We start from the raw sequence: 23,970 nt of genomic DNA on the forward strand, positions 1-23,970 counted from the left end.
AGTCATAATAACTGTAATAGCCAGAGGGCCTCGGACAGTTGAAGACAGAGTCTGTCTGAACGCTATTGTAAGGACAATGGCCTGTGTGGTTGGTTATGTTTGTGTGCTCATGTACGTGTGTAAAGCAGAGAGCGAGAGAGAGAGAGAGCGAGCGAGAGAGAGAGGTAAACAGAACATTTAGAGTAGGTGTATGTATCTGTGATATTTTACACCAGATTATGGTGCCAGGAGCAGCAGAAGGATGAGGAGGCGGCAGTGCCACTACTGCTGCCAGGGACAGACAGTGCAGCCCTCATCTGGCCCCCGTCCTAGTCTGCTACCTTTATCACCACTGGTCATGGACGCACAATTCATTAAGCTAACCTGGCGAGCCTCCTTCCCACAGCATCAGAGCACACAACAGAACACTAATGTCTGTCACACTGAGGCAATCACTGCCCAGCGCTGCTGAGACCCCGCCCACTCTAAGGCTGTAGACACCACCTGCTGTACCACCATTTGACTCAAACATCACGCCACTTCCAGGGCTGACCTTACACCAAGCTCTCCACTTCCAGGGCTGACCTTACACCAAGCTCTCCACTTCCAGGGCTGACCTTACACCAAGCTCTCCAACGATCGCTATATTCCTATTCTCAGAATTAAACTTGGGTACTTTCAATTTGAACATAGCAGGATTGTCTGTCGTAACTGAGAAAGCCCCACACGGCGTATAAATGTTTTGTGTAGTTTCGCGTAACCCTTCTAGAACTGGAGCTCCGAACACACATCCTATGGCTATGTGAGTTAGTGTGAGAGCGCTCCTGCTCAATGGTTATCTATTGGCTGGCTGCTGTGGTGGTGCTGTGTTTCCACACCTCCTTCTGCATTCCACAAGACCCAATCTGTGTCGGCAGGCATTTGTTTCTCTTAAGGAGTGTGTACGTGGCACGAGACAGTACGCAGAGGACAAGGACACCGGCGTCTGCGCTGCTCGGTCATCTAATAAAATACGTGCGGGTAGCGAGGAACCCGATAACCACTGCAACAACAACGCCCTTCAGTCACAGAGAGGGGGAGAGAGAGAGAGAGAGAGAAAGGGTGAGAGAGAGAGAGAGAGAGAGAAAGGGTGAGAGAGAGAGAGAGAGAGAGAGAGAGAGAGAGAGAGAGGGTGAGAGAGTGAGAGAGAGGGGGAGAGAGAGAGAGAGAGTGAGAGAGTGAGAGAGAGGGGGAGAGAGTGAGAGAGAGAGAGAGAGAGTGAGAGAGAGAGAGAGAGAGAGGGTGAGAGAGTGAGAGAGAGGGGGAGAGAGTGAGAGAGAGAAAGGGTGAGAGAGAGAGAGAGAGAGAGAGGGTGAGAGAGAGAGAGAGAGAGAGAGAGAGAGAGAGAGGGAGAGAGAGAGAGAGAGAGAAAGGGTGAGAGAGAGAGAGAGAGAGAGAGAGAGAGAGAGAGAGAGAGGGTGAGAGAGTGGGGGAGAGAGTGAGAGAGAGAGAGAGTGAGAGAGAGGGAGAGAGAGAGAGAGAGAGAGATGGAGAGAGAGAGAAAGAGAGATGGAGAGAAAAGACAGAAGACTAAACAAGTGAGAGGGAAGGAGGGGGAGACATTGAAAGAGACTGGGAGCAGGAGAGATGGACGAACAGAGGAAGGGCAAGAGGGGGTCATTGACGGTGCTTTATGATGCGAGAAAGACCAGTATTTTTGATTTACTCTGTCGTACAGTTCATCACTAACACCATAGTGGTTAGGCTAAAAAGAGAGCCTCGCCCCGCTCTGTGGTGGGAGATATGATGCAGATAGAGCTGGGTTTCTGCAGGACGGTGAGCTGAAGCAGATGTGGAGGGGGGGCAGGAGACCACAACATGGATATCAGAGACACTTGTTTTATTTTTTCTGCCAGCGCCCCCACTGGGACTATGTGGAAGAGCTCAGATAACCATCTCCACTAACACCACTTGTCCAAATAGAAGGCAGGGCCCTGCTTATACAGTGGAAACAAAAAAACTGACCTTTCTCCGAAAAGAGAAAGATGGGAAATAAATAAATGTCTGTGTGTGTGTGTGTGTGTGTGTGTGTCTGTGTGTGTGTATTTGTCTATGTGTCCGTGCGTATGTATGTCTAAGAGGAGCCCCTGGTCCCAGACCACCTCCCCAGTGCTCCTCTCCCATCCTATAGGGGCCAGGGTTAGAAGATCACACCGCCCCAACATGGTCACGTTTCAGGGACAGGGCCAGGCTGGACTGGGGGCCCATCTAGCCCCACAGATCTGAGGCCAAGGACAATGTTTGAACACCTGCCCCTCCCAGAGCGACAGTGCAGCTTGGGGGAATGATTGTTGTTTCCCAATAGGAGGAAATATCTGAGATCTTCAGACGGCCCTGCAGACTAGTGGACACACCCTTGGAGGGTAGTAGTACTGGTCATGGACACAGTAGGGAAACACACTCTACCAGTTTTACACAATGACTGGAGCCTGTATCAATGGAAGGCATCTGAGAAAAGACGAAGAGATTAGGGCGGTCAATTGCTGAAATGATCGATAACGAGAGAAAATAAAGTAAGGTTTTACTTTGTAAATAGCAATCTGTGTGTGAGGGTGAGTTTATAGTGCCTGTGTGCCTGTGTGCCTGTGTGTGTGTGTGTGTGTGTGTGTGTGTGTGTGTGTGTGTGTGTGTGTGTGTGTGTGTGTGGTCTTGTTCTTCCATCCTCCTGGTGGTCCGAAATCACCAAAAATCCACACAAGGATATTAAAACCAGAAAATTCTCCCTTGTGGGGACATTTTAAGGTTAAGGGTTAGAATTAGGGTTAAAGTTAGGTTAAAGTTAGGGATAGGTTTAAGGTTAGGGGTTAGGGGAAATAGGATTTTAAATGGATATACATTTTAGGTCCCCAAGACCAAACAAGTGTGTGGTTGTGTTTGAGTGTGGTTGTGTGTGTGTGTGTGTGTGTGTTAGCTCGCCTTACCTTCTTCTTGTCCCTCATGGAGCCTTTTCCGCGCACCATGATTTTACATCCTGTCTCTGCCTCCAGCTGCTTGGCTGTCAGCCCCCGTGGTCCCAGGATACGGCCCACAAAGTTAAACTGCCAGAGAAACACACACACACACACACACACACACACACACACACACACACACACACACACACACACACACACACACACACACACACACACACACACACATTAGAACCTGGGCTTAGAACCAGATCAGTTCTTCAACATCGTCAACAGGACACTTTATCATTGATAAGTATGAGGACATAGTAGACAGTTGAAACATATCTGTAATGGAAACGTTAACTGATTATCTCAACCCTGACATGTTGAGAAGAGAGCGGGATCAGATACAAAGATATGGAAACACAGAGAAAGAACGAGAGAACAAGGCGATGATGCAGACGAGGTAGCCCCTCGCTTGACCCTCCCACCTCGCTGTAATCTCGCGCCCTCATCACCCGCCTGGCGCTCTTACACAATGACGCTCGGCGGCGGCTGAAAAGCAGCCGATATCGGGAGTGTCTTGCGACCAGACGACGCTGACAAGATAAGGCTCAGCAATCGTTTCGCCCATCGATCAGCAGCTCCTCCCTGCTCCTCTCCTCACTGGACTTTACACTGCCTGTCAGTCAAGACTCATGAGGGCTGCTGCATATCGATGAGCTGGGACTGAGACTGACACACAGACAGGTCCTGGGCCTTAAAGGACAAGAGAGACGGACTGACTGACTGGCCAAGTTTATAGCAACAAGACCTACTGGATTCAAACGAAACAGAGCGAGAACAATGAAAGTTTTTAAAGATTGGCATTCACCATTATCTCCGCTGATCACTTCATGTCAATACAGATGTGAGATCTTAATTTGAGCCGGTTTGCTACAGCAGGAAAATAATCCCGCAGCAACAGGAAATGTGAATTATTATGTGGACTCGGGAGCGGTACTCCTTGTATATAGCCTCGTTATTGTTATTTATAGTGTTACTCTTTTCTATTTTTATTAGCACATTTGATACTTTTTAACTCTGAATGGTTGGGAAAGGGCTCATAAGTAAGCAAATAACGGTAAAGAAAACAGTTCAAGTCTACACCTGTTGTATTCGGCGCATGTGACAAATAAAATTGTATTTGTTTTTAATTATAATGAATGGATTTCCTCTCGTCTCTCCCTCCCCCCTTTTCCTCTCGTCTCTCCCTCGCTATGGAAATTCTGTCCATCGGCAGAAGAACTATTTGCTTACCTTTGACTACCAACCCGAAAGAAAGTACAGAATATACAATAAATGCCTACAAACATTGTGGAACTTCCAGTTTCACCCTTCAAACCTCTAAAGGACTGAGGTGTACAGAATAAACAGACCCCATGCTGTCCTTTCTGTGTGTTTCAGCACCTCGCTGAAAGCCCAGTTGTTTTAGCCGTTTGTCAGCTGCCAAAGTAAGGAGTTTGCACCTGGCATGGTTGAAAAGGGCACATTCTGCTGCTCTGCCATGCACTATGTCCCTATACACAATACACACACCACTCTCTCCAACGAGAAGAAATAACAAAGACAATATCTCAGCATAGAGACACAGGTCACTCCATAGAGGCACAGGTCACTCCATAGAGACACAGGTCACTCCATAGAGACACAGGTCACTCCATAGAGGCACAGGTCACTCCATAGAGACACAGGTCACTCCATAGAGACACAGGTCACTCCATAGAGACACAGGTCACTCCATAGACAGCTTTCTGCATAATCCTCCATGCCTGCAATTTAAGACAATCTCACTTTGATTGGGCATCCCAGAGCTATACAGGTTTTTGCATGACGGTGCTCGAGAGCTCAGTCAGCGGTGTCCTTCTAGTCAATCACGCTTTCTTGTCTCCTGGAAGAAAAAAAATGTGTTCCTTTTGAGCCTGAACAATCATAGAAACCACGGGACTTCCTCATCTTCACAAGTACAGCTCAGCTCAAATTCACCGGGAAGGTAAATCAAAAAGCCAGAGTTATCTCCACTCTCTTGACGCAGGTCTCCCTGTACCATGATGCCGTCGTGTTCGGTGCAATACAGAGACACCAGTCACGGAACAACCATCCCTTTCAGCCTACAATTCAGAAGAAACCCATCGGCGCAGCTGCCAGAAGATTCCGCATCGAGGCAGGCTCTCTCTCTCTCTCTCTCTTACACCTTGACTGTCATGAAGATGATGAAGATCACCATCAACCTCAACATCACGATGACCATCTACTGGACCCCCCCCCCCTGTATTTTCCCGACCTACGACGTTTCAAAAACATATTTTGGACTATCACACAGTAGTGTGTGTGTCTGTGTGTGTGTGTGTGCTTCCCCTGCGTGTGCATGTGTTTTGAGAGGACAGTAGTGTGTGTGTTTGTGTGTGTGCTTCCCCTGCGCGTGCATGTGTTTTGAGAGGACAGTAGTGTGTGTGTCTGTGTGTGTGCTTTCCCTGCGCGTGCATGTGTTTTGAGAGGACAGTAGTGTGTGTGTGTCTGTGTGTGTGTCTGTGTATGTGCTTCCCCTGCACGTGCATGTGTTTTGAGAGGACAGTAGTGTGTGTGTCTGTGTGTGTGCTTTCCCTGCGCGTGCATGTGTTTTGAGAGGACAGTAGTGTGTGTGTCTGTGTGTGTGCTTTCCCTGCGCGTGCATGTGTTTTGAGAGGACAGTAGTGTGTGTGTCTGTGTGTGTGCTTTCCCTGCGCGTGCATGTGTCTTGAGAGGACAGTAGTGTATGTGTGTCTGTGTGTGTGCTTTCCGTGCGCGTGCATGTGTTTTGAGAGGACAGTAGTGTGTGTGTCTGTGTGTGTGTCTGTGTGTGTGCTTTCCCTGCGCATGCATGTGTTTTGAGAGGACAGTAGTGTGCGTGTGTCTGTGTGTGTGCTTCCCCTGCACGTGCATGTGTTTTGAGAGGACAGTAGTGTGTGTGTCTGTGTGTGTGCTTTCCCTGCGCGTGCATGTGTTTTGAGAGGACAGTAGTGTGTGTGTCTGTGTGTGTGCTTTCCCTGCGCGTGCATGTGTTTTGAGAGGACAGTAGTGTGTGTGTCTGTGTGTGTGCTTTCCCTGCGTGTGCATGTGTTTTGAGAGGACAGTAGTGTGTGTGTGTCTGTGTGTGTGCTTTCCCTGCGCGTGCATGTGTTTTGAGAGGACAGTAGTGTGTGTGTGTGTGTGTGTGCTTTCCCTGCGCGTGCATGTGTTTTGAGAGGACAGTAGTGTGTGTGTGTGTGTGTGCTTTCCCTGCGCGTGCATGTGTTTTGAGAGGACAGTAGTGTGTGTGTGTCTGTGTGTGTGCTTTCCCTGCGCGTGCATGTGTTTTGAGAGGACAGTAGTGTGTGTGTGTGTCTGTGTGTGTGCTTTCCCTGCGCGTGCATGTGTTTTGAGACGAGGAGAATAAAAAAGGGCAGAATTAGAATCCCATCTCCCATCTTGTCAAGTGAAATCTGGGTGAGGGACTGGCAAGGTGAGAGAGGGGATTTGTGTGAAGGTTATCAGCATTGGTAGGGTTAGTGTGCTTCAGACAGGAATCGTCTTTGTGGAGGGTGCCCCCCTACCCCTCACGTCCCTCTTCCAGTAGGGCCGGGATGATACCAGTTTCGCAAATCCTCATTAGTACCGTGGCAAGGAAACAAAACACACAATTTCACTTCTTTAGGAAGACATGTGGTCACCCACAGTCACAGGACACTGTATTTGACACACAGCGGGTTTTTTAACGGCCTGCTTTGTGTTCTCATTTATGCCATGGGGGGGGGGGGGGGGGGGGATTGTGATACTGGTATCATCCCAGCCTTAACTTCCTGTATTTAACCTTTTCTGTCAGACGTCGAGTGATCCGCATGGCAGCTGCAGCTCACTCAGGATCACACTGGGCATTCTCTTCCTGTTAAAGAACCAACACAGGGCCGCACAGCAGGTGCACTGGGGTCAAACACATACTGTACCTTATGTCCACTGTCCGTGTGTTTATAAAGCAAGTGAGTCTCTTGGCCCAACTGCACAATTTCCAACATTTCTAGGGTGGATGGAGTAAGTTCAAATCATTGCAGTAAAATAGTGGTTCCAAACCCCCATCCATAGTATTGATCAGAGTAGCCAGCTGGAGAGGCCAACAGGACAGAGACAGATTGAGTCAGTGGCCCCAGCAATGACACAACCCACCTCCACTCCTCCCCCTAAACTAAGAGAGAGAGGGAAGTGGAGAGTGAGAAAATCCATCGAAGCTAGTGGAATGTCTAATATCTGCTTTTAAAGGACTCGCCCTATTTATCCAATCTGGGCATTGGAGATTAAGTATGTTTTCCATCAACTACAATAAAAACCTAAAGTAATTAAGGCCATTTTAAACCGAGAGCATGCTGGACCAATCGGCACACACTCCCACTGATCTCATTGTTTTATGAAGATAAACGAGCTACTTTAATAGGCTAATTAATTACTGCGTGACTTCTAATAGCACTCTGCTCTAATTCCCTTCTGCAGGATTGTCTTTTGTTTTCATTATTACGGAGGACCAGAGGGCGAGCGTGCAGGAAGAAAGGCCAGATAGCTCTTTCAAGAGGTGAGCGTGTGTGGGAATGTGCGTGTGATTATTCACCTTATCATAATTGACCTTTCAAATATCGTTTATGCATGTTTGAACATGAAACAGGGTTTTCCGTAAGCAACTTTTTTTCCCCAATTCATTAATTAAACTAGGCTTTTTTTCTCACTTAAACGTTTCAATTTGCGGGTCAGAAGAGTCCTTATAGCCTTCACCCGCTAGAATGAACAACATGCATCTTCTAGTGATCTTTGGGCGGGACAGGCGCTTGTCAATCACAAAGCGAGCAATGACGGGGAAACACTGCCGGTTTGTCAGAATGCTGTCTGTCCCGCCTCTTGGTACGCGCGTTATCGTTGTGCGCTATCGTTGTGCGTTATCGTTGTGCGCTATCGTTGCGCATTATCGTTGCGCGCTATCGTTGCGCGTTATTGTTGTGCGCTATCGTTGTGCGCTATCGTTGTGCGCTATCGTTGTGCGTTATCGTTGTGCGCTATCGTTGCGCTATCGTTGCGCGCTATCGTTGCGCGCTATCGATGTGCGTTATCATTGTGCGTTATCGTTGCGCGTTATCGTTGCGCGTTATCGTTGTGCGCTGTGGTTGGCTGCATGACGCTTCATCTTCTCCTGTGAGTGAATTTACACGCCCCATGAAATCCACTTCATTGTGAATTATTCTTTCATTTTGCCTGTTTCGTAGGCCTATAGTCAGTCACAGTCTCAGGGCGCATAGGCTATTTGCTGTTCTTTGATTGACAGCTTGCGTTGGGCTAGTGTATAAAAGGTGTCGAACTGACCGATATAAAGTCAATCTCCTATATGCCTTTGCGATCCATAAATCATGCAACGTAGTTATATGCCCACGGTAGCGCTCCAGGACAAGTTAACCCCAACGCCGATGACCTGGACGTCGATTATGGCAGCCCTCCGCAGCTCTCAGACTCAGAGGGGTTGGGTTAAACGCTGAAAACATATCTTCACATGAATGCATTCAGTTTGCATACTGGAAGGCTGCTTCTTGGTGATTATCTGCAGATAAATTATGAAAACATTCAATGAGAAAGTTGCAGGGGCATAAATATCATACCCTCCCAAAAATGCTCACCTCCCCTGTTATTGTAATGGTGAGAGGTTCGCACGTCTTGGGGGTTTGATCTTTGTGTCTCTAACTTACTCACTCATCGTTATTCACGATTCATCCATGATTACCTGTAATCATTAATGTAGAGGTGTTCAGAAACATATTCTGTTCTTATTTACAATAAAAGTGATTCCAAAATGACACTACATGATTTACTATTCATTTCTATTGGGCAGAAAATAATCTGAAACACAACCAAAACAAACTGCAAATGCATCCAACAAGTGTGTAGAGTTACAGGCTTGATATGGTCATTGTGTGCTTGGAGTCAAAACACTACTTTTGACTACTTTAATACACATTTAATACACATTTTCGGTCCCCTAAAATGGGGGGACTATGCACAAAAACTGCTGTAATTTCTAAACGGTTCACCTGATATGGATGAAAATACCCTGAAATTAAAGCTGACACTCTGCACTTTAACCTCATAGTCATTGTACCATTTCAGATCCAAAAAACTGGAGTACAGAACCAAAAACAACAAAACATTTGTCACTGGCCAAATACTTTTGGCCCTCACTGTACATGGAACTATCCAAATAAAGTGTTACCGAATCTTCTGACTCTTCATAAGCGAAGGATTTTCCTCCCCATAACCATAGATTTAGTAGAATGCCATATTGGCATTTCGTCATCCGTTTGAGCAGTGTGTGTTGGATGACAGAATGAGGTGAGCCTCATCCCCTCCCGGTTGATGATGCTGTGTGTCAGCTTAGCAGTCCTAATGTTCTAATGAACCCTAATTAACCTTCATTAGCCATGCTTGTGACCCACAACGCCTGTGTTGCTGGCACCTTCCTATCTCCCCTGCGTCTAGCTCGGTTTCTTATCATCACAATAATGAGGGGGCTAATTTATACGGCATAGTTCACCTAATCACAGACAGCCCCCCCCCCCCCTCCTCTCTCACCCTTTTACTCACTTCTCAATCTTCCCTGTACCTCAAGTGGAACTCACGCAGCATGGATGGGAGGGAGGACTGACCTCTTAAAGTCAAGGTCACTCCTCCCAGCCCTCTGTCTCTCACACACAAGCAAGTGTGCGGACAAACACACACACACATAAACCACCTACGCAGGGACAACACACGCCCACCCCCACACAAAAACACTGGAAAAAGCATCTGCTCAATCTACAGTCCCAGTCCAGTTTGGGTCTCTCTGCGTCACTCAATTAAAAGTAAGACACCTGGAGTGATGGATAAATTACATCCACTAATGCTGTCTCTCTGCTAGAGTGCTTATTCTTCAAATAGGGAGAGAGAGGGAGACACACTACATACATAGCACATGCGCATATGCACGCACGCACACACACACACTTCCAAATTGCCTCCAAATCTCCACTCTCTATTCTTGCCTCTGTCTGTCTCTCTGCCTCCCTCCCTGTCTCTTCCCCCTCCCTTCCTGTCTCTTCCCCCTCCCTCTCTCTCTCCCTGTCTCTCTCCCTCCCCGTCTCCCTCCCTCCTTGAGGTGTGTGAAGGATGGCCAAGGCCAAATGAGAGGACTGTGGGAGAATGAATCCAGCCACACATGCTTCTAATGATTAATAAATCAGTGATGGTCTCTCTCTCTCTCATCTCTGCTGTGGACGAGCATGACCCAGAAAAGGACACGCAGCAGCCAAATGATTGATGACAACAGCTCATTTCCACTGTCTGTCCCTCTCCCTCAACCTCACACTGTTGTATTGAGCACAATTAAAAGCTTGTCCCCACAAACTCCTGAAATGTATTTATAGTCCACTAGAAAACAATACATTAACCACACTATTCCCCCTTTCTTTTTCAACGCACACACCCTCTCTCTCTCTCTCACACACACACACACACACACACACACACACACACACACACACACACACACACACACACACACACACACACACACACACACACACACACACACACACACACACACACACACACACACACACACACACACACACACACACAGAGAGAGAGAGAGAAATACCCAAACAAAAACAAAAACTCAGTGTGAGGCAATGCCCTTCTGGATTCCTGTCTTTCATTGCCTAATAACATTGTTCAGCAAATTGGAATGGGTGTGGGCTGCCAAAACAGTGGCAGCAGTGCTGCGAGGAGTTTGAAGGGGGAAATTCATTTCCGCGCCGCTGCTCTCCTGTCCCTGTGACGAGGGTGAGACCCGAGAGAATGTCTTCTCTCTTTATCAGACAGACCAGGCCACGACTCCCCTGCCCCAATTCCCCCAACTCATCTCACACACACATTCATCATCAACTCGCCCACCCACACAGTGGTAGGTTCCCTCATATCAAGGGCACACACTTACTACATTGTGAAATCTGTTATGAATGTATTGTAATTTTTATTTGTTTTTAAAATGTATAATTGCCTTAATTTTGCTGGACCCCAGGAAGAGTAGATGGGGATCCATAATAAATACAAACATCAACACCTCTCCCATCCTATCCTTGATTGTGACACTTCCACTCCCTCCTTAAACCCCACCATTACTCCCTCTAACCCTCCTCCCTCACCAGGGTAGCACCCCATGCCTGCCCTTAACCATCACCAATCAAAATCAAAGCAAACTTTATTTGTCACGTGCGATGAATACAACAAGTGTAGACTTTACCGTGAAATGCTTACTTACAAGCCCTGAACCAACAGTGCAGTTCAAGAAGAGTTAAGAACTGTCACGCCTTGGTCATTATATTTTGTGTTTTTGGTATATGTTTGGGTAAGCCAGGGTGTGACATGGGTTTATATGTTGTGTTTCGTATTGGGGTTTGTAGTAATTGGGATTGTGTTGATTAGGGGTGTGTCTAGTTAGGCTTGGCTGCCTGAGGCGATTCTCAATTGGAGTCAGCTGCTTATCGTTGTCTCTGATTGGGAACCGTATTTAGGTAGCCTGAGTTCGCGTCGTATTTTGTGGGTGTTTGTCCTGTCTCTGTGTTGTAGTCACCAGATAGGCTGTAATTAGTGTCACGTTCCGTTTGTTGTTTTGTATTGTATAGTTATTTCATGTATCACGTTTTTCTTCATTAAAGTAACATGAGGAACCTACACGCTGCATTTCGGTCCGACTCTCTTCATTCAACAGACGAACGCCGTTACAGAAACACCCACCACAAACGGACCGAGCAGCGTGTAAACTGGCAGGAGCTAAAGGACGACGTTATGGACAGCAGAAGCATGGAGTATACGACGTGGGAGGAAATCGACAGGTGGGCGGCCGACCCGGAGAGAGTGCAAGAGCCCGCCTGGGATTCGCTTCAGCAGTGCGAAGAGGGCTACAGGCTAATGGAGTCAAAAAGGAAAGCACGGCGACGCAGAGCGAAAACCGAAAGTAACGGGGGAGAGCGCAGAGAGAGAGTGGCTGAGTCAGGAGTCAGACCTGAGCCTACTCTTCCTGTTAATTGTGAGGAGCAGCAATATAAGGACTTCTGGTCTTGGGAGAGGATATTAGACGGAAAAGGACCCTGGGCGCAGCCGGGAGAATATCGCCGTCCCAAGGAAGAAGCAGAGGCAGCCGGAGACAGGAGCCGACGATACGAGGGAACACGGTTGGCAAGGAAGCCCGTAAAGCAACCCCAAAAAATTATTGGGGGGGGGGGGCTAGAAGGGAGAATAGTTATGCCAGGTAGGAAACCTGCGCATACTCCCTGTGCTCACCGTTGGGCTAGAGAGACCGGGCAGGCACCGTGTTATGCTATGGAGCGCACGGTGTTTCCAGTGCGGGTGCAGAGCCAGGTGCGGCACATACCAGCCCTTCCTATTGGCCGGGCTAGAGTGGGCATCGAGCCAGGTAAGCTTGGGCAGGCTCGGTGCTCAAGAGCTCCAGTGCGCCTGCACGGTCCGGTCTATCCAGAGCTACCTCCACACACCAGTCCTCCGGTAGCAGCTCCCCGCACCAGGCTTCCTGTGCGTGTCCTCGCGCCATTATCACCAGTTCCAGCACCACGCACCAGGCCTCCAGTGCACCTCGCCTGTTCAGCACAGCCAGAGCCTTCCTTCCCTCCTACGCTGCTGGAGTCTCCCGCCTGTTCAGCGCAGCCAGAGCCTGTATCCTCTCCTGCGCTGCCGGAGCCTCCTGCCTGTTCGGAGCAGCCTGAGCTGTCAGTCTGCAGAGATCTGTCAGTCTGCCAAGTGCTGTCAGTCTGCATGAAGCAGCCAGAGCTGTCAGTCTGCCCAGCGCTGCCAGTGCTCCCAGTCTGCCCAGCGCCGCCAGTCTGCCCAGCGCCGCCAGTCTGCCCAGCGCCGCCAGTCTGCCCAGCGCCGCCAGTCTGCCCAGCGTCGCCAGTCTGCCCAGCGTCGCCAGTCTGCCCAGCGTCGCCAGTCTGCACAGCGCCGCCAGTCTGCCAGGATCCGCCAGAAGTGCCAGTCAGCCATGATCTTCCAGATCTGCCAGACAACCAGTCTCTTCCAGATCTGCCAGACAACCAATCTCTTCCAGATCTGCCAGACAACCAGTCTCTTCCAGATCTGTCAGTCTGCCCAGCGTCGCCAGTCTGCCCAGCGTCGCCAGTCTGCCCAGCGTCGTCAGTCTGCCAGGATCCGCCAGAAGTGCCAGTCTGCCAGGATCCGCCAGAAGTGCCAGTCTGCCAGGATCCGCCAAAAGTGCCAGTCTGCAGAGAGCTGTCAGCCTGCATGGAGCAGTCAGAGCTGTCAGTCTGCATAGAGCAGCTAGATCCGCCAGCCAGCCAGGAGTTACCGGAGCCTACTACCTGTCTGAGCTTCATCTCTGTACTGGGCGTCCTCTCAGTACTGGGCGTCCTCTCAGTACTGGGCACCCTCTCAGTACTGGGTTTCCCCTCAGTCCCGGGCTGCCCCTCAGTCCCGGGCTGCCCCTCAGTCCCGAGCTGCCCCTCAGTCCCGGGCTGCCCCTCTGTCCTGAGATGCCCTTCTGTCCCGAGCTGCCCCTCAGTCCCGAGCTGCCCCTCAGTCCCGGGCTGCCCCTCTGTCCCGAGCTGCCCCTCTGTCCCGAGCTGCCCCTCTGTCCCGAGCTGCCCCTCTGTCCCGAGCTGCCCCTCGGTCCCGAGCTGCCCCTCGGTCCCGAGCTGCCCCTCGGTCCCGAGCTGCCCCTCTGTCCCGAGCTGCCCCTCAGTTATGTGGGGATCAGGGTGAGGACTATTAGGCCATGGTCGGCGGAGAAGGTGGATTATCCCAGGACGCGAAGGGGAGGAACTAGGACATTCATGGAGTGGGGTCCACGTCCCGAGCCAGAACCGCCACCATGGACAGACGCCCACCCGGACCCTCCCTATGCTCTTGAGGTGCGTCCCGGAGTCCGCACCTTAGGGGGGGGGTTCTGTCACGCCTTGGTCATTATATTTTGTGTTTTTGGTATATGTTTGGGTAAGCCAGGGTGTGACATGGGTTTATATGTTGTGTTTCGTATTGGGGTTTGTAGTAATTGGGATTGTGTTGATTAGGGGTGTGTCTAGTTAGGCTTGGCTGCCTGAGGCGATTCTCAATTGGAGTCAGCTGCTTATCGTTGTCTCTGATTGGGAACCGTATTTAGGTAGCCTGAGTTCGCGTCGTATTTTGTGGGTGTTTGTCCTGTCTCTGTGTTGTAGTCACCAGATAGGCTGTAATTAGTGTCACGTTCCGTTTGTTGTTTTGTATTGTATAGTTATTTCATGTATCACGTTTTTCTTCATTAAAGTAACATGAGGAACCTACACGCTGCATTTCGGTCCGACTCTCTTCATTCAACAGACGAACACCGTTACAAGAACATATTTACCAAATGAACTAAAAGTAAATAACAATAGCGAGGCTATATACAGTGAGGGGGGGGAAGTATTTGATCCCCTGCTGATTTTGTACTTTTGCCCACTGACAAAGAAATGATCCTTCTATAATTTTAATGGTAGGTTTATTTGAACAGTGAGAGACAGAATAACAACAAAAAAATCCAGAAAAACACATGTCAAAAATGCTATAAACTGATTTGCATTTTAATGAGGGAAATAAATATTTGACCCCTCTGCAAAACATGACTTAGTACTTGGTGGCAAAACCTTTGTTGGTAATCACAGAGGTACTATGTTTCTCGTAGTTTGCCACCAGGTTTGCCCATATCTCAGGAGGGATACACTCCTCTTTGCAGATCTTCTCCAAGTCATTAAGGTTTCGAGGCTGACATTTGGCAACTCGAACCTTCAGCTCCATCCACAGATTTTCTATGGGATTAAGGTCTGGAGGCTGGCTAGGCCACTCCAGGACCTTAACCTGTTGCTTCTACTCGGGACGCTTGCGTCCCAACTAGAGCTCTGGAAATGCAAATGCGCTACGCTAAATGCTAATAGTATTAGTTAAAACTCAAAAGTTCATTAAAATACACATGCAGGGTATCGAATTAAAGCTACACTCGTTGTGAATCCAGGCAACAAGTCAGATTTTTAAAATGCTTTTCGGCGAAAGCATGAGAAGCTATTATCTGATAGCATGTAACACCCAAAAAGACCCACAGGGGACGTAAACAAAATAATTAGCATTTCGGCGTTACACAAACCGCACAATAAAATAGAAAACATTCATTACCTTTCACCATCTTCTTTGTTGGCACTCCTAGATGTCCCATAAACACTATTTGGGTCTTTATTTCGATTAAATCGGTCCATATAAAGCCTAGATATCGTTATATGTAGACTGTGATAAACGAAAAAAACATTGTTTCAAAACGTAACGTCATTTTTTAAAATTCAAAAAGTCGACGATAAACTTTCACAAAACACTTCGAAATACGTTTGTAATGCAACTTTAGGTATTAGTAAACGTTAATAAGCGATAAAATTCATCAGGAGGCGATGTAAAGATCATTAGCTGTCCGTCTGGAAAAATGTCCGGCTAGAAACTCAACGAAAATATCCGGTCCTAGACCATAGGAGATACGGTGCCCTGCATGTGTTTGACCAAGAAAAAACTCGAAGGGAAATGACAAGACTCTAGACACCGTGTGGAAGCTGTAGGTACTGCAACCTCAGTCAATTAATTGTGGTTCACCTTTATCAATGGGTTCAAGTAGCGCATGGATATATTTTCCCATTTTCAGTGATCAGTTTTTCCTGTGCTTTTCGATGTAAATGCCGTTCTGGTAAAGCCACAGCAGTGATTTAACCAGTTTTATAAACGTCTGAGTGTTTTCTATCCACACAGACTAAGCAAATGCATATACTATATTCCTGGCATGAGTAGCAGGGCGCTGAAATGTTGCGCGATTTTTAACAGAATGTTCAAAAAAGTAGAGGGTCGACTTAAGAGGTTAATGTGCTTCTTCTTGAGCCACTCCTTTGTTGCCTTGGCCGTGTGTTTGGGGTCATTGTCATGCTGGAATACCCATCCACGACCCATTTTCAATGCCCTGGCCGAGGGAAGGCGGTTCTCACCCAAGATTTGACGGTACTTGGCCCTGTCCATCGTCCCTTTGATGCGGTGAATTTGTCCTGTTCTCTTAGCAGAAAAAAAAACCCAAAGCATAATGTTTCCACCTCCATGTTTGATGGTGGGGATGGTGTTCTGGGGTCATAGACAGCATTCCTCCTCCTCCAAACACGGCGAGTTGAGTTGATGCCAAAGAGCTCCATTTTGGTCTCATCTGACCACAACACTTTCACCCAGTTGTCCTCTGAATCATTCAGATGTTCATTGGCAAACTTCAGACGGGCATGTATATGTGCTTTCTTGAGCAGGGGGACCTTGCAGGCGCTGCAGGATTTCAGTCCTTCACGGTGCAGTGTGTTACCTATTGGTTTCTTGGTGACTATGGTCCCAGCTACCTTGAGATCATTGACAGATCCTCCCGTGTAGTTCTGGGCTGATTCCTCACCGTTCTCATGATTACTGTAACTCCACAAGGTGAGATCTTGCATGGAGCCTCAGGCCGAGGGAGATTGACAGTTTTTCTGTGTTTCTTCCATCTGCGAATAATCGCACCAACTGTTGTCACCTTCTCACCAAGCTGCTTGGCGATGGTCTTGTAGCCCATTCCAGCCTTGTGTAGGTCTACAATCTTGTCCCTGACATCCTTGGAGAGCTCTTTGGTCTTGGCCATGGTGGAGAGTTTGGAATCTGATTGATTGATTGCTTCTGTGGACAGGTGTCTTTTATACAGGTAACAAACTGAGATTAGGAGCACTCCCTTTAAGAGTGTGCTCCTAATCTCAGCTCGATACCTGTATAAAAGACACCTGAGGGCCAGAAATCTTTCTGATTGAGAGGGGGTCAAATACTTATTTCCCTCATTAAAATGCAAATCAATTTATAACATTTTTGACATGCATTTTTCTGGATTTTTTGTTGTTATTCTGTCTTTCACTGTTCAAATAAACCTACAATTAAAATGATAGACTGATAATTTCTTTGTCAGTGGGCAAACGTACAAAATCAGCAGGGGATCAAATACTTTTTTCCCTCACTGTACAGGGGGTACCAGTACCGAGTCAGTGTGAGGGGGTACAGGTTAGTCGAGGTAATTTGTACATGTAGGTGGGGGTGAAGTGACTATGCATAGATAATAAACAGCGAGTAGCAACAGTGTACAAAAAGGGAGGACGACGACGACAATGAAAAGTATTATTTTCACTTTTTCATTACTTAGATTTTTATTGTCGAGTCTAGTTTGTTGAAAATGGCTGTTTTTAAAGACTGTGAAGTGATGTGGCATATCTGCTGCTCTGCCTTGGTACTGCAGAAATAAAGCTACGACTCCATCTTACTGGGCTGTCATGACAACTGCCATCTGTAATTAAGAAAATATACACTACCGGTCAAAAGTTTTAGAACACCTACTCATTCACTGTTTTTTCTTTCTTTATCCTATTTTCTACATTATAGAATAATAGTGAAGACATCAAAACTATGAAATAACACATATTAAATAATGTAGTAACATTTACATTTACATTTAAGTCATTTAGCAGACGCTCTTATCCAGAGCGACTTACAAATTGGTGCATTCCCCTTATGACATCCAGTGGAGCAGCTACTTTACAATAGTGCATCTAAGGGGGGGGGGGGGGGGTGAGAAGGATTACTTTATCCTATCCTAGGTATTCCTTAAAGAGGTGGGGTTTCAGGTGTCTCCGGAAGGTGGTGATTGACTCCGCTGTCCTGGCGTCGTGAGGGAGTTTGTTCCACCATTGGGGGGCCAGAGCAGCGAACAGTTTTGACTGGGCTGAGCGGGAACTGTACTTCCTCAGTGGTAGGGAGGCGAGCAGGCCAGAGGTGGATGAACGCAGTGCCCTGGTTTGGGTGTAGGGCCTGATCAGAGCCTGGAGGTACTGAGGTGCCGTTCCCCTCACAGCTCCGTAGGCAAGCACCATGGTCTTGTAGCGGATGCGAGCTTCAACTGGAAGCCAGTGGAGAGAGCGGAGGAGCGGGGTGACGTGAGAGAACTTGGGAAGGTTGAACACCAGACGGGCTGCGGCGTTCTGGATGAGTTGTAGGGGTTTAATGGCACAGGCAGGGAGCCCAGCCAACAGCGAGTTGCAGTAATCCAGACGGGAGATGACAAGTGCCTGGATTAGGACCTGCGCCGCTTCCTGTGTGAGGCAGGGTCGTACTCTGCGGATGTTGTAGAGCATGAACCTACAGGAACGGGCCACCGCCTTGATGTTAGTTGAGAACGACAGGGTGTTGTCCAGGATCACGCCAAGGTTCTTAGCGCTCTGGGAGGAGGACACAGTGGAGTTGTCAACCGTGATGGCGAGATCATGGAACGGGCAGTCCTTCCCCGGGAGGAAGAGCAGCTCCGTCTTGCCGAGGTTCAGCTTGAGGTGGTGATCCGTCATCCACACTGATATGTCTGCCAGACATGCAGAGATGCGATTCGCCACCTGGTCATCAGAAGGGGGAAAGGAGAAGATTAATTGTGTGTCGTCTGCATAGCAATGATAGGAGAGACCATGTGAGGTTATGACAGAGCCAAGTGACTTGGTGTATAGCGAGAATAGGAGAGGGCCTAGAACAGAGCCCTGGGGACACCAGTGGTGAGAGCATGTGGTGAGGAGACGGATTCTCGCCACGCCACCTGGTAGGAGCGACCTGTCAGGTAGGACGCAATCCAGCGTGGGCCGCGCCGGAGATGCCCAACTCGGAGAGGGTGGAGAGGAGGATCTGATGGTTCACAGTATCGAAGGCAGCCGATAGGTCTAGAAGGATGAGAGCAGAGGAGAGAGAGTTAGCTTTAGCAGTGCGGAGCGCCTCCGTGATACAGAGAAGAGCAGTCTCAGTTGAATGACTAGTCTTGAAACCTGACTGATTTGGATCAAGAAGGTCATTCTGAGAGAGATAGCGGGAGAGCTGGCCAAGGACGGCACGTTCAAGGGTTTTGGAGAGAAAAGAAAGAAGGGATACTGGTCTGTAGTTGTTGACATCGGAGGGATCGAGTGTAGGTTTTTTCAGAAGGGGTGCAACTCTCGCTCTCTTGAAGACGGAAGGGACGTAGCCAGCGGTCAGGGATGAGTTGATGAGCGAGGTGAGGTAAGGGAGAAGGTCTCCGGAAATGGTCTGGAGAAGAGAGGAGGGGATAGGGTCAAGCGGGCAGGTTGTTGGGCGGCCGGCCGTCACAAGACGCGAGATTTCATCTGGAGAGAGGGGAGAAAGAGGTCAGAGCACAGGGTAGGGCAGTGTGAGCAGAACCAGCGGTGTCGTTTGACTTAGCAAACGAGGATCGGATGTCGTCGACCTTCTTTTCAAAATGGTTGACGAAGTCATCTGCAGAGAGGGAGGAGGGGGGAGGGGGAGGGGGATTCAGGAGGGAGGAGAAGGTGGCAAAGAGCTTCCTAGGGTTAGAGGCAGATGCTTGGAATTTAGAGTGGTAGAAAGTGGCTTTAGCAGCAGCGACAGAAGAGGAAAATGTAGAGAGGAGGGAGTGAAAGGATGCCAGGTCCGCAGGGAGGCGAGTTTTCCTCCATTTCCGCTCGGCTGCCCGGAGCCCTGTTCTGTGAGCTCGCAATGAGTCGTCGAGCCACGGAGCGGGAGGGGAGGACCGAGCCGGCCTGGAGGATAGGGGACATAGAGAGTCAAAGGATGCAGAAAGGGAGGAGAGGAGGGTTGAGGAGGCAGAATCAGGAGATAGGTTGGAGAAGGCTTGAGCAGAGGGAAGAGATGATAGGATGGAAGAGGAGAGAGTAGCGGGGAGAGAGAGCGAAGGTTGGGACGGCGCGATACCATCCGAGTAGGGGCAGTGTGGGAAGTGTTGGATGAGAGCGAGAGGGAAAAGGACACAAGGTAGTGGTCGGAGACTTGGAGGGGAGTTGCAATGAGGTTAGTGGAAGAACAGCATCTAGTAAAGATGAGGTCGAGCGTATTGCCTGCCTTGTGAGTAGGGGGAAGGTGAGAGGGAGAGGTCAAAAGAGGAGAGGAGTGGAAAGAAGGAGGCAGAGAGGAAAGAGTCAAAGGTAGACGTGGGGAGGTTAAAGTCGCCCAGAACTGTGAGAGGTGAGCCGTCCTCAGGAAAGGAGCTTATCAAGGCATCAAGCTCATTGATGAACTCTCCGAGGGAACCTGGAGGGCGATAAATGATAAGGATGTTAAGCTTGAAAGGGCTGGTAACTGTGACAGCATGGAATTCAAAGGAGGCGATAGACAGATGGGTAAGGGGAGAAAGAGAGAATGACCACTTGGGAGAGATGAGGATCCCGGTGCCACCACCCCGCTGACCAGAAGCTCTCGGGTGTGCGAGAACACGTGGGCGGACGAAGAGAGAGCAGTAGGAGTAGCAGTGTTATCTGTGGTGATCCATGTTTCCGTCAGTGCCAAGAAGTCGAGGGACTGGAGGGAGGCCTAGGCTGAGATGAACTCTGCCTTGTTGGCCGCAGATCGGCAGTTCCAGAGGCTACCGGAGACCTGGAACTCCACGTGGGTCGTGCGCGCTGGGACCACCAGATTAGGGTGGCCGCGGCCACGCGGTGTGGAGCGTTTGTATGGTCTGTGCAGAGAGGAGAGAACAGGGATAGACAGACACATAGTTGACAGGCTACAGAAGAGGCTACGCTAATGCAAAGGAGATTGGAATGACAAGTGGACTACACGACTCGAATGTTCAGAAAGTTGAGCTTACGTAGCAAGAATCTTATTGACTAAAATGATTAAAAATGATACAGTACTGCTGAAGTAGGCTAGCTGGCAGTGGCTGCGTTGTTGACTTTGTAGGCTAGCTGGCAGTGGCTGCGATGTTGATTCGGGGGCTAGCTGGCTAGCTAGCAGTGTTGATTACGTTACGTTGCGTTAAAAGAACGACAATAGCTGGCTAGGTAACCTAGAAAATCGCTAGTAACCAAAAAAGTGTGAAACAAATCAAAATATATTTTATATTTAAGATTCTTCAAATAGCCACCCTTTGTCTTGATGACAGCTTTGCACACTCTTGGCATTCTCTCAACCAGCTTCACCTGGAATGCTTTTCCAATAGTCTTGAAGGAGTTCCCACATATGCAGTGTGCAGGGGTGCAGGTTAGTCAAGGTAATTTGTACATGTAGGTAGGGGGGAAGTGACTATGCATAGATAATAAACAGTGAGTAGCAGCAGTGCATAAAACAAATGGAGGAGGGGTGTCAATGTAAATAGTCTGGTGGCCATTTGATTAATTGTTTAGCAGTCTTATGGCTTGGGGATAGAAGCTGTTTAGGAGCCTTTTGGTCCTAGACTTGGCACTCCGGTACCGCTTGTCGTGCTGTAGCAGAGAAAACAGTCTATGACTTGGGTGACTGGAGTCTGACAATTTTATGGGCTGTCCTCTGACAGCGCCTATTACAGTGGGGCAAACAAGTATTTAGTCAGCCACCAATTGTGCAAGTTCTCCCACTTAAAAAGATGAGAGAGGCCTGTAATTTTCATCATAAGTACACTTCAACTATGACAGACAAAATTAGAAAAAAAATCCAGAAAATCCCATTGTAGGATTTTTAATGAATTTATTTGCAAATTATGGTGGAAAATAAGTATTTGGTCAATAACAAAAGTTTATCTCAATATTTTGTTATATACCCTTTGTTGGCAATGACAGAGGTCAAACGTTTTCTGTAAGTCTTCACAAGGTTTTCACACACCGTTGCTGGTATTTTGGCCCATTCCTCCATGCAGATCTCCTCTAGAGCAGTGATGTTTTGGGGCTGTTGCTGGGCAACACGGACTTTCAACTCCCTCCAAAGATTTAACTATGGGGTTGAGATCTGGAGACTGGCTAGGCCACTCCAGGACCTTGAAATGCTTCTTACAAAGCCACTCCTTCGTTGCCCGGGCGGTGTGTTTGGGATCATTGTCATGCTGAAAGACCCAGCCACGTTTCATCTTCAATGCCCTTGCTGATGATGGAAGGAGGTTTTCACTCAAAATCTCACGATACATGGCCCCATTCATTCTTTCCTTTACACAGATCAGTCGTCCTGGTCCCTTTGCAGAAAAACAGCCCCAAAGCATGATGTTTCCACCCCAATGCTTCACAGTAGGTATGGTGTTCTTTGGATGCAACTCAGCATTCTTTGTCCTCCAAACACGACGAGTTGAGTTTTTACCAAAAAGTTATATTTTGGTTTCATCTGACCATATGACATTCTCCCAATCCTCTTCTGGATCCTCCAAATGCTCTCTAGCAAACTTCAGACGGGCCTGGACTGGCTTAAGCAGGGGGACACGTCTGGCACTGCAGGATTTGAGTCCCTGGCGGCATAGTGTGTTACTGATGGTAGGCTTTGTTACTTTGGTCCCAGCTCTCTGCAGGTCATTTACTAGGTCCCCCTGTGTGATTCTGGGATTTTTGCTCACCGTTCTTGTGATCATTTTGACCCCACGGGGTGAGATCTTGCGTGGAGCCCCAGATCGAGGGAGATCATCAGTGGTCTTGTATGTCTTCCATTTCCTAATAATTGCTCCCACAGTTGATTTCTTCAAACCAAGCTGCTTACCTATTGCAGATTCAGCCGTCCCAGCCTGGTGCAGGTCTACAATTTTGTTTCTGGTGTCCTTTGACAGCTCTTTGGTCTTGACCATAGTGGAGTTTGGAGTGTGACTGTTTGAGGTTGTGGACAGGTGTCTTTTATACTGATAACAAGTTCAAACAGGTGCCATTAATACAGGTAATGAGTGGAGGACAGAGGACTCTCTTAAAGAAGATCCAGGCCTGTGAGAGCCAGAAATCTTGCTTGTTTGTAGGTGACCAAATACTTATTTTCCACCATAATTTGCAAATAAATTCATTAAAAATCCCACAATGTGATTTTCTGGATTTTTTTCTCTCTCATTTTGTCTGTTATAGTTGAAGTGTACCTATGATGAAAATTACAGGCCTCTTTCATCTTTTTAAGTGGGAGAACTTGCACAATTGGTGGCTGACTAAATACTTTTTTGCCCCACTGTATATAGATCCTGGATGGCAGGAAGCTTAGCCCCAGTGATGACCCTCTGTAGTGCCTTATGGTCAGATGCCGAGCAGTTGCCATATCAGACAGTGATGGAACCGGTCAGGATGTGCAGCTGGAGAACATTTTGAGGATCTGGGGACCCATGCCAAATCTTTTCAGTCTCCCGATGGGGAAAAGGTTTTGTTGTGCCCTCTTCACGACTGTCTTGGTGTGTTTGGACCATGATAGTGTGTTGGTGATGTGGACATCAAGGAACTTGAAACTCTTGACCCGCTCCACTACAGCCCCTTCGATGTTAATGGGGGCCTGTTTGGCCCGCCTTTTCCTGTAGTCCACGATCAGCACCTTTGTCTTGTTCACATTGAGGGAGAGGTTGTTGTCCTGGCACCACACTGCCAGGTCTCTGACCTCCGCCCTATAGGCTGTCTCATCGTTGTTGGTGATCAGGCCTACCACTGTTGTGTCGTCCGCAAACTTAATGATGGTGTTGGAGTCGTGTTTGGCCACGCAGTCGTGGGTGAACAGGGAGTACAGGGGGGACTAAGTACACACCCCTGGGGGGCCCCAGTGTTGAGGATCGGTATGGCAAACGTGTTTTTGCCTACCCTTACCACCTGGGGGAGGCCCGCCAGGAAGTCCAGGATCCAGTTGCAGAGGGAGGTGTTTAGTCCCAAGGCCCTGAACTTAGTGATGAGCTTTGTGGGCATTATGGTGTTGAACGCTGAGCTGTAGACAATGAACAGCATTTTCACATAAGTGTTCCTTTTGTCCAGGTGGGAAAGGGCAGTGTCGAGAGCGATTGAGATTGCGTCATCTGTGGATCTGTTGGGGTGGTATGCAAATTGGAGTGGGTCTAGGGTTTCTAGATAAAGGTGTTCATGAGCCATGACCAGCCTTTCAAAGCACTTCATGGCTACTGACGTGAGTGCTACAGGGTGATAATAATTTAGGCAGGTTACCT

The 23,970-nt window shown here is 48.4% G+C and overlaps 1 protein-coding gene across 1 annotated transcript in view; it reads right to left on the reverse strand.

The window, feature by feature from the left end:
• LOC115113315 (protein quaking-B-like) overlaps positions 1-23,970 on the reverse strand; it is a 102,885-nt gene that overhangs the window by 48,027 nt on the left and 30,888 nt on the right. The window contains exon 3 of the mRNA XM_065012854.1: positions 2,940-3,056. Within this exon, the coding sequence (XP_064868926.1) occupies positions 2,940-3,056 (117 nt within the window). The remainder of the gene's footprint in view (positions 1-2,939; positions 3,057-23,970) is intronic.

This window comes from Oncorhynchus nerka, linkage group LG28, assembly GCF_034236695.1.
Source record: "Oncorhynchus nerka isolate Pitt River linkage group LG28, Oner_Uvic_2.0, whole genome shotgun sequence".
Taxonomy (NCBI): domain Eukaryota; kingdom Metazoa; phylum Chordata; class Actinopteri; order Salmoniformes; family Salmonidae; genus Oncorhynchus; species Oncorhynchus nerka.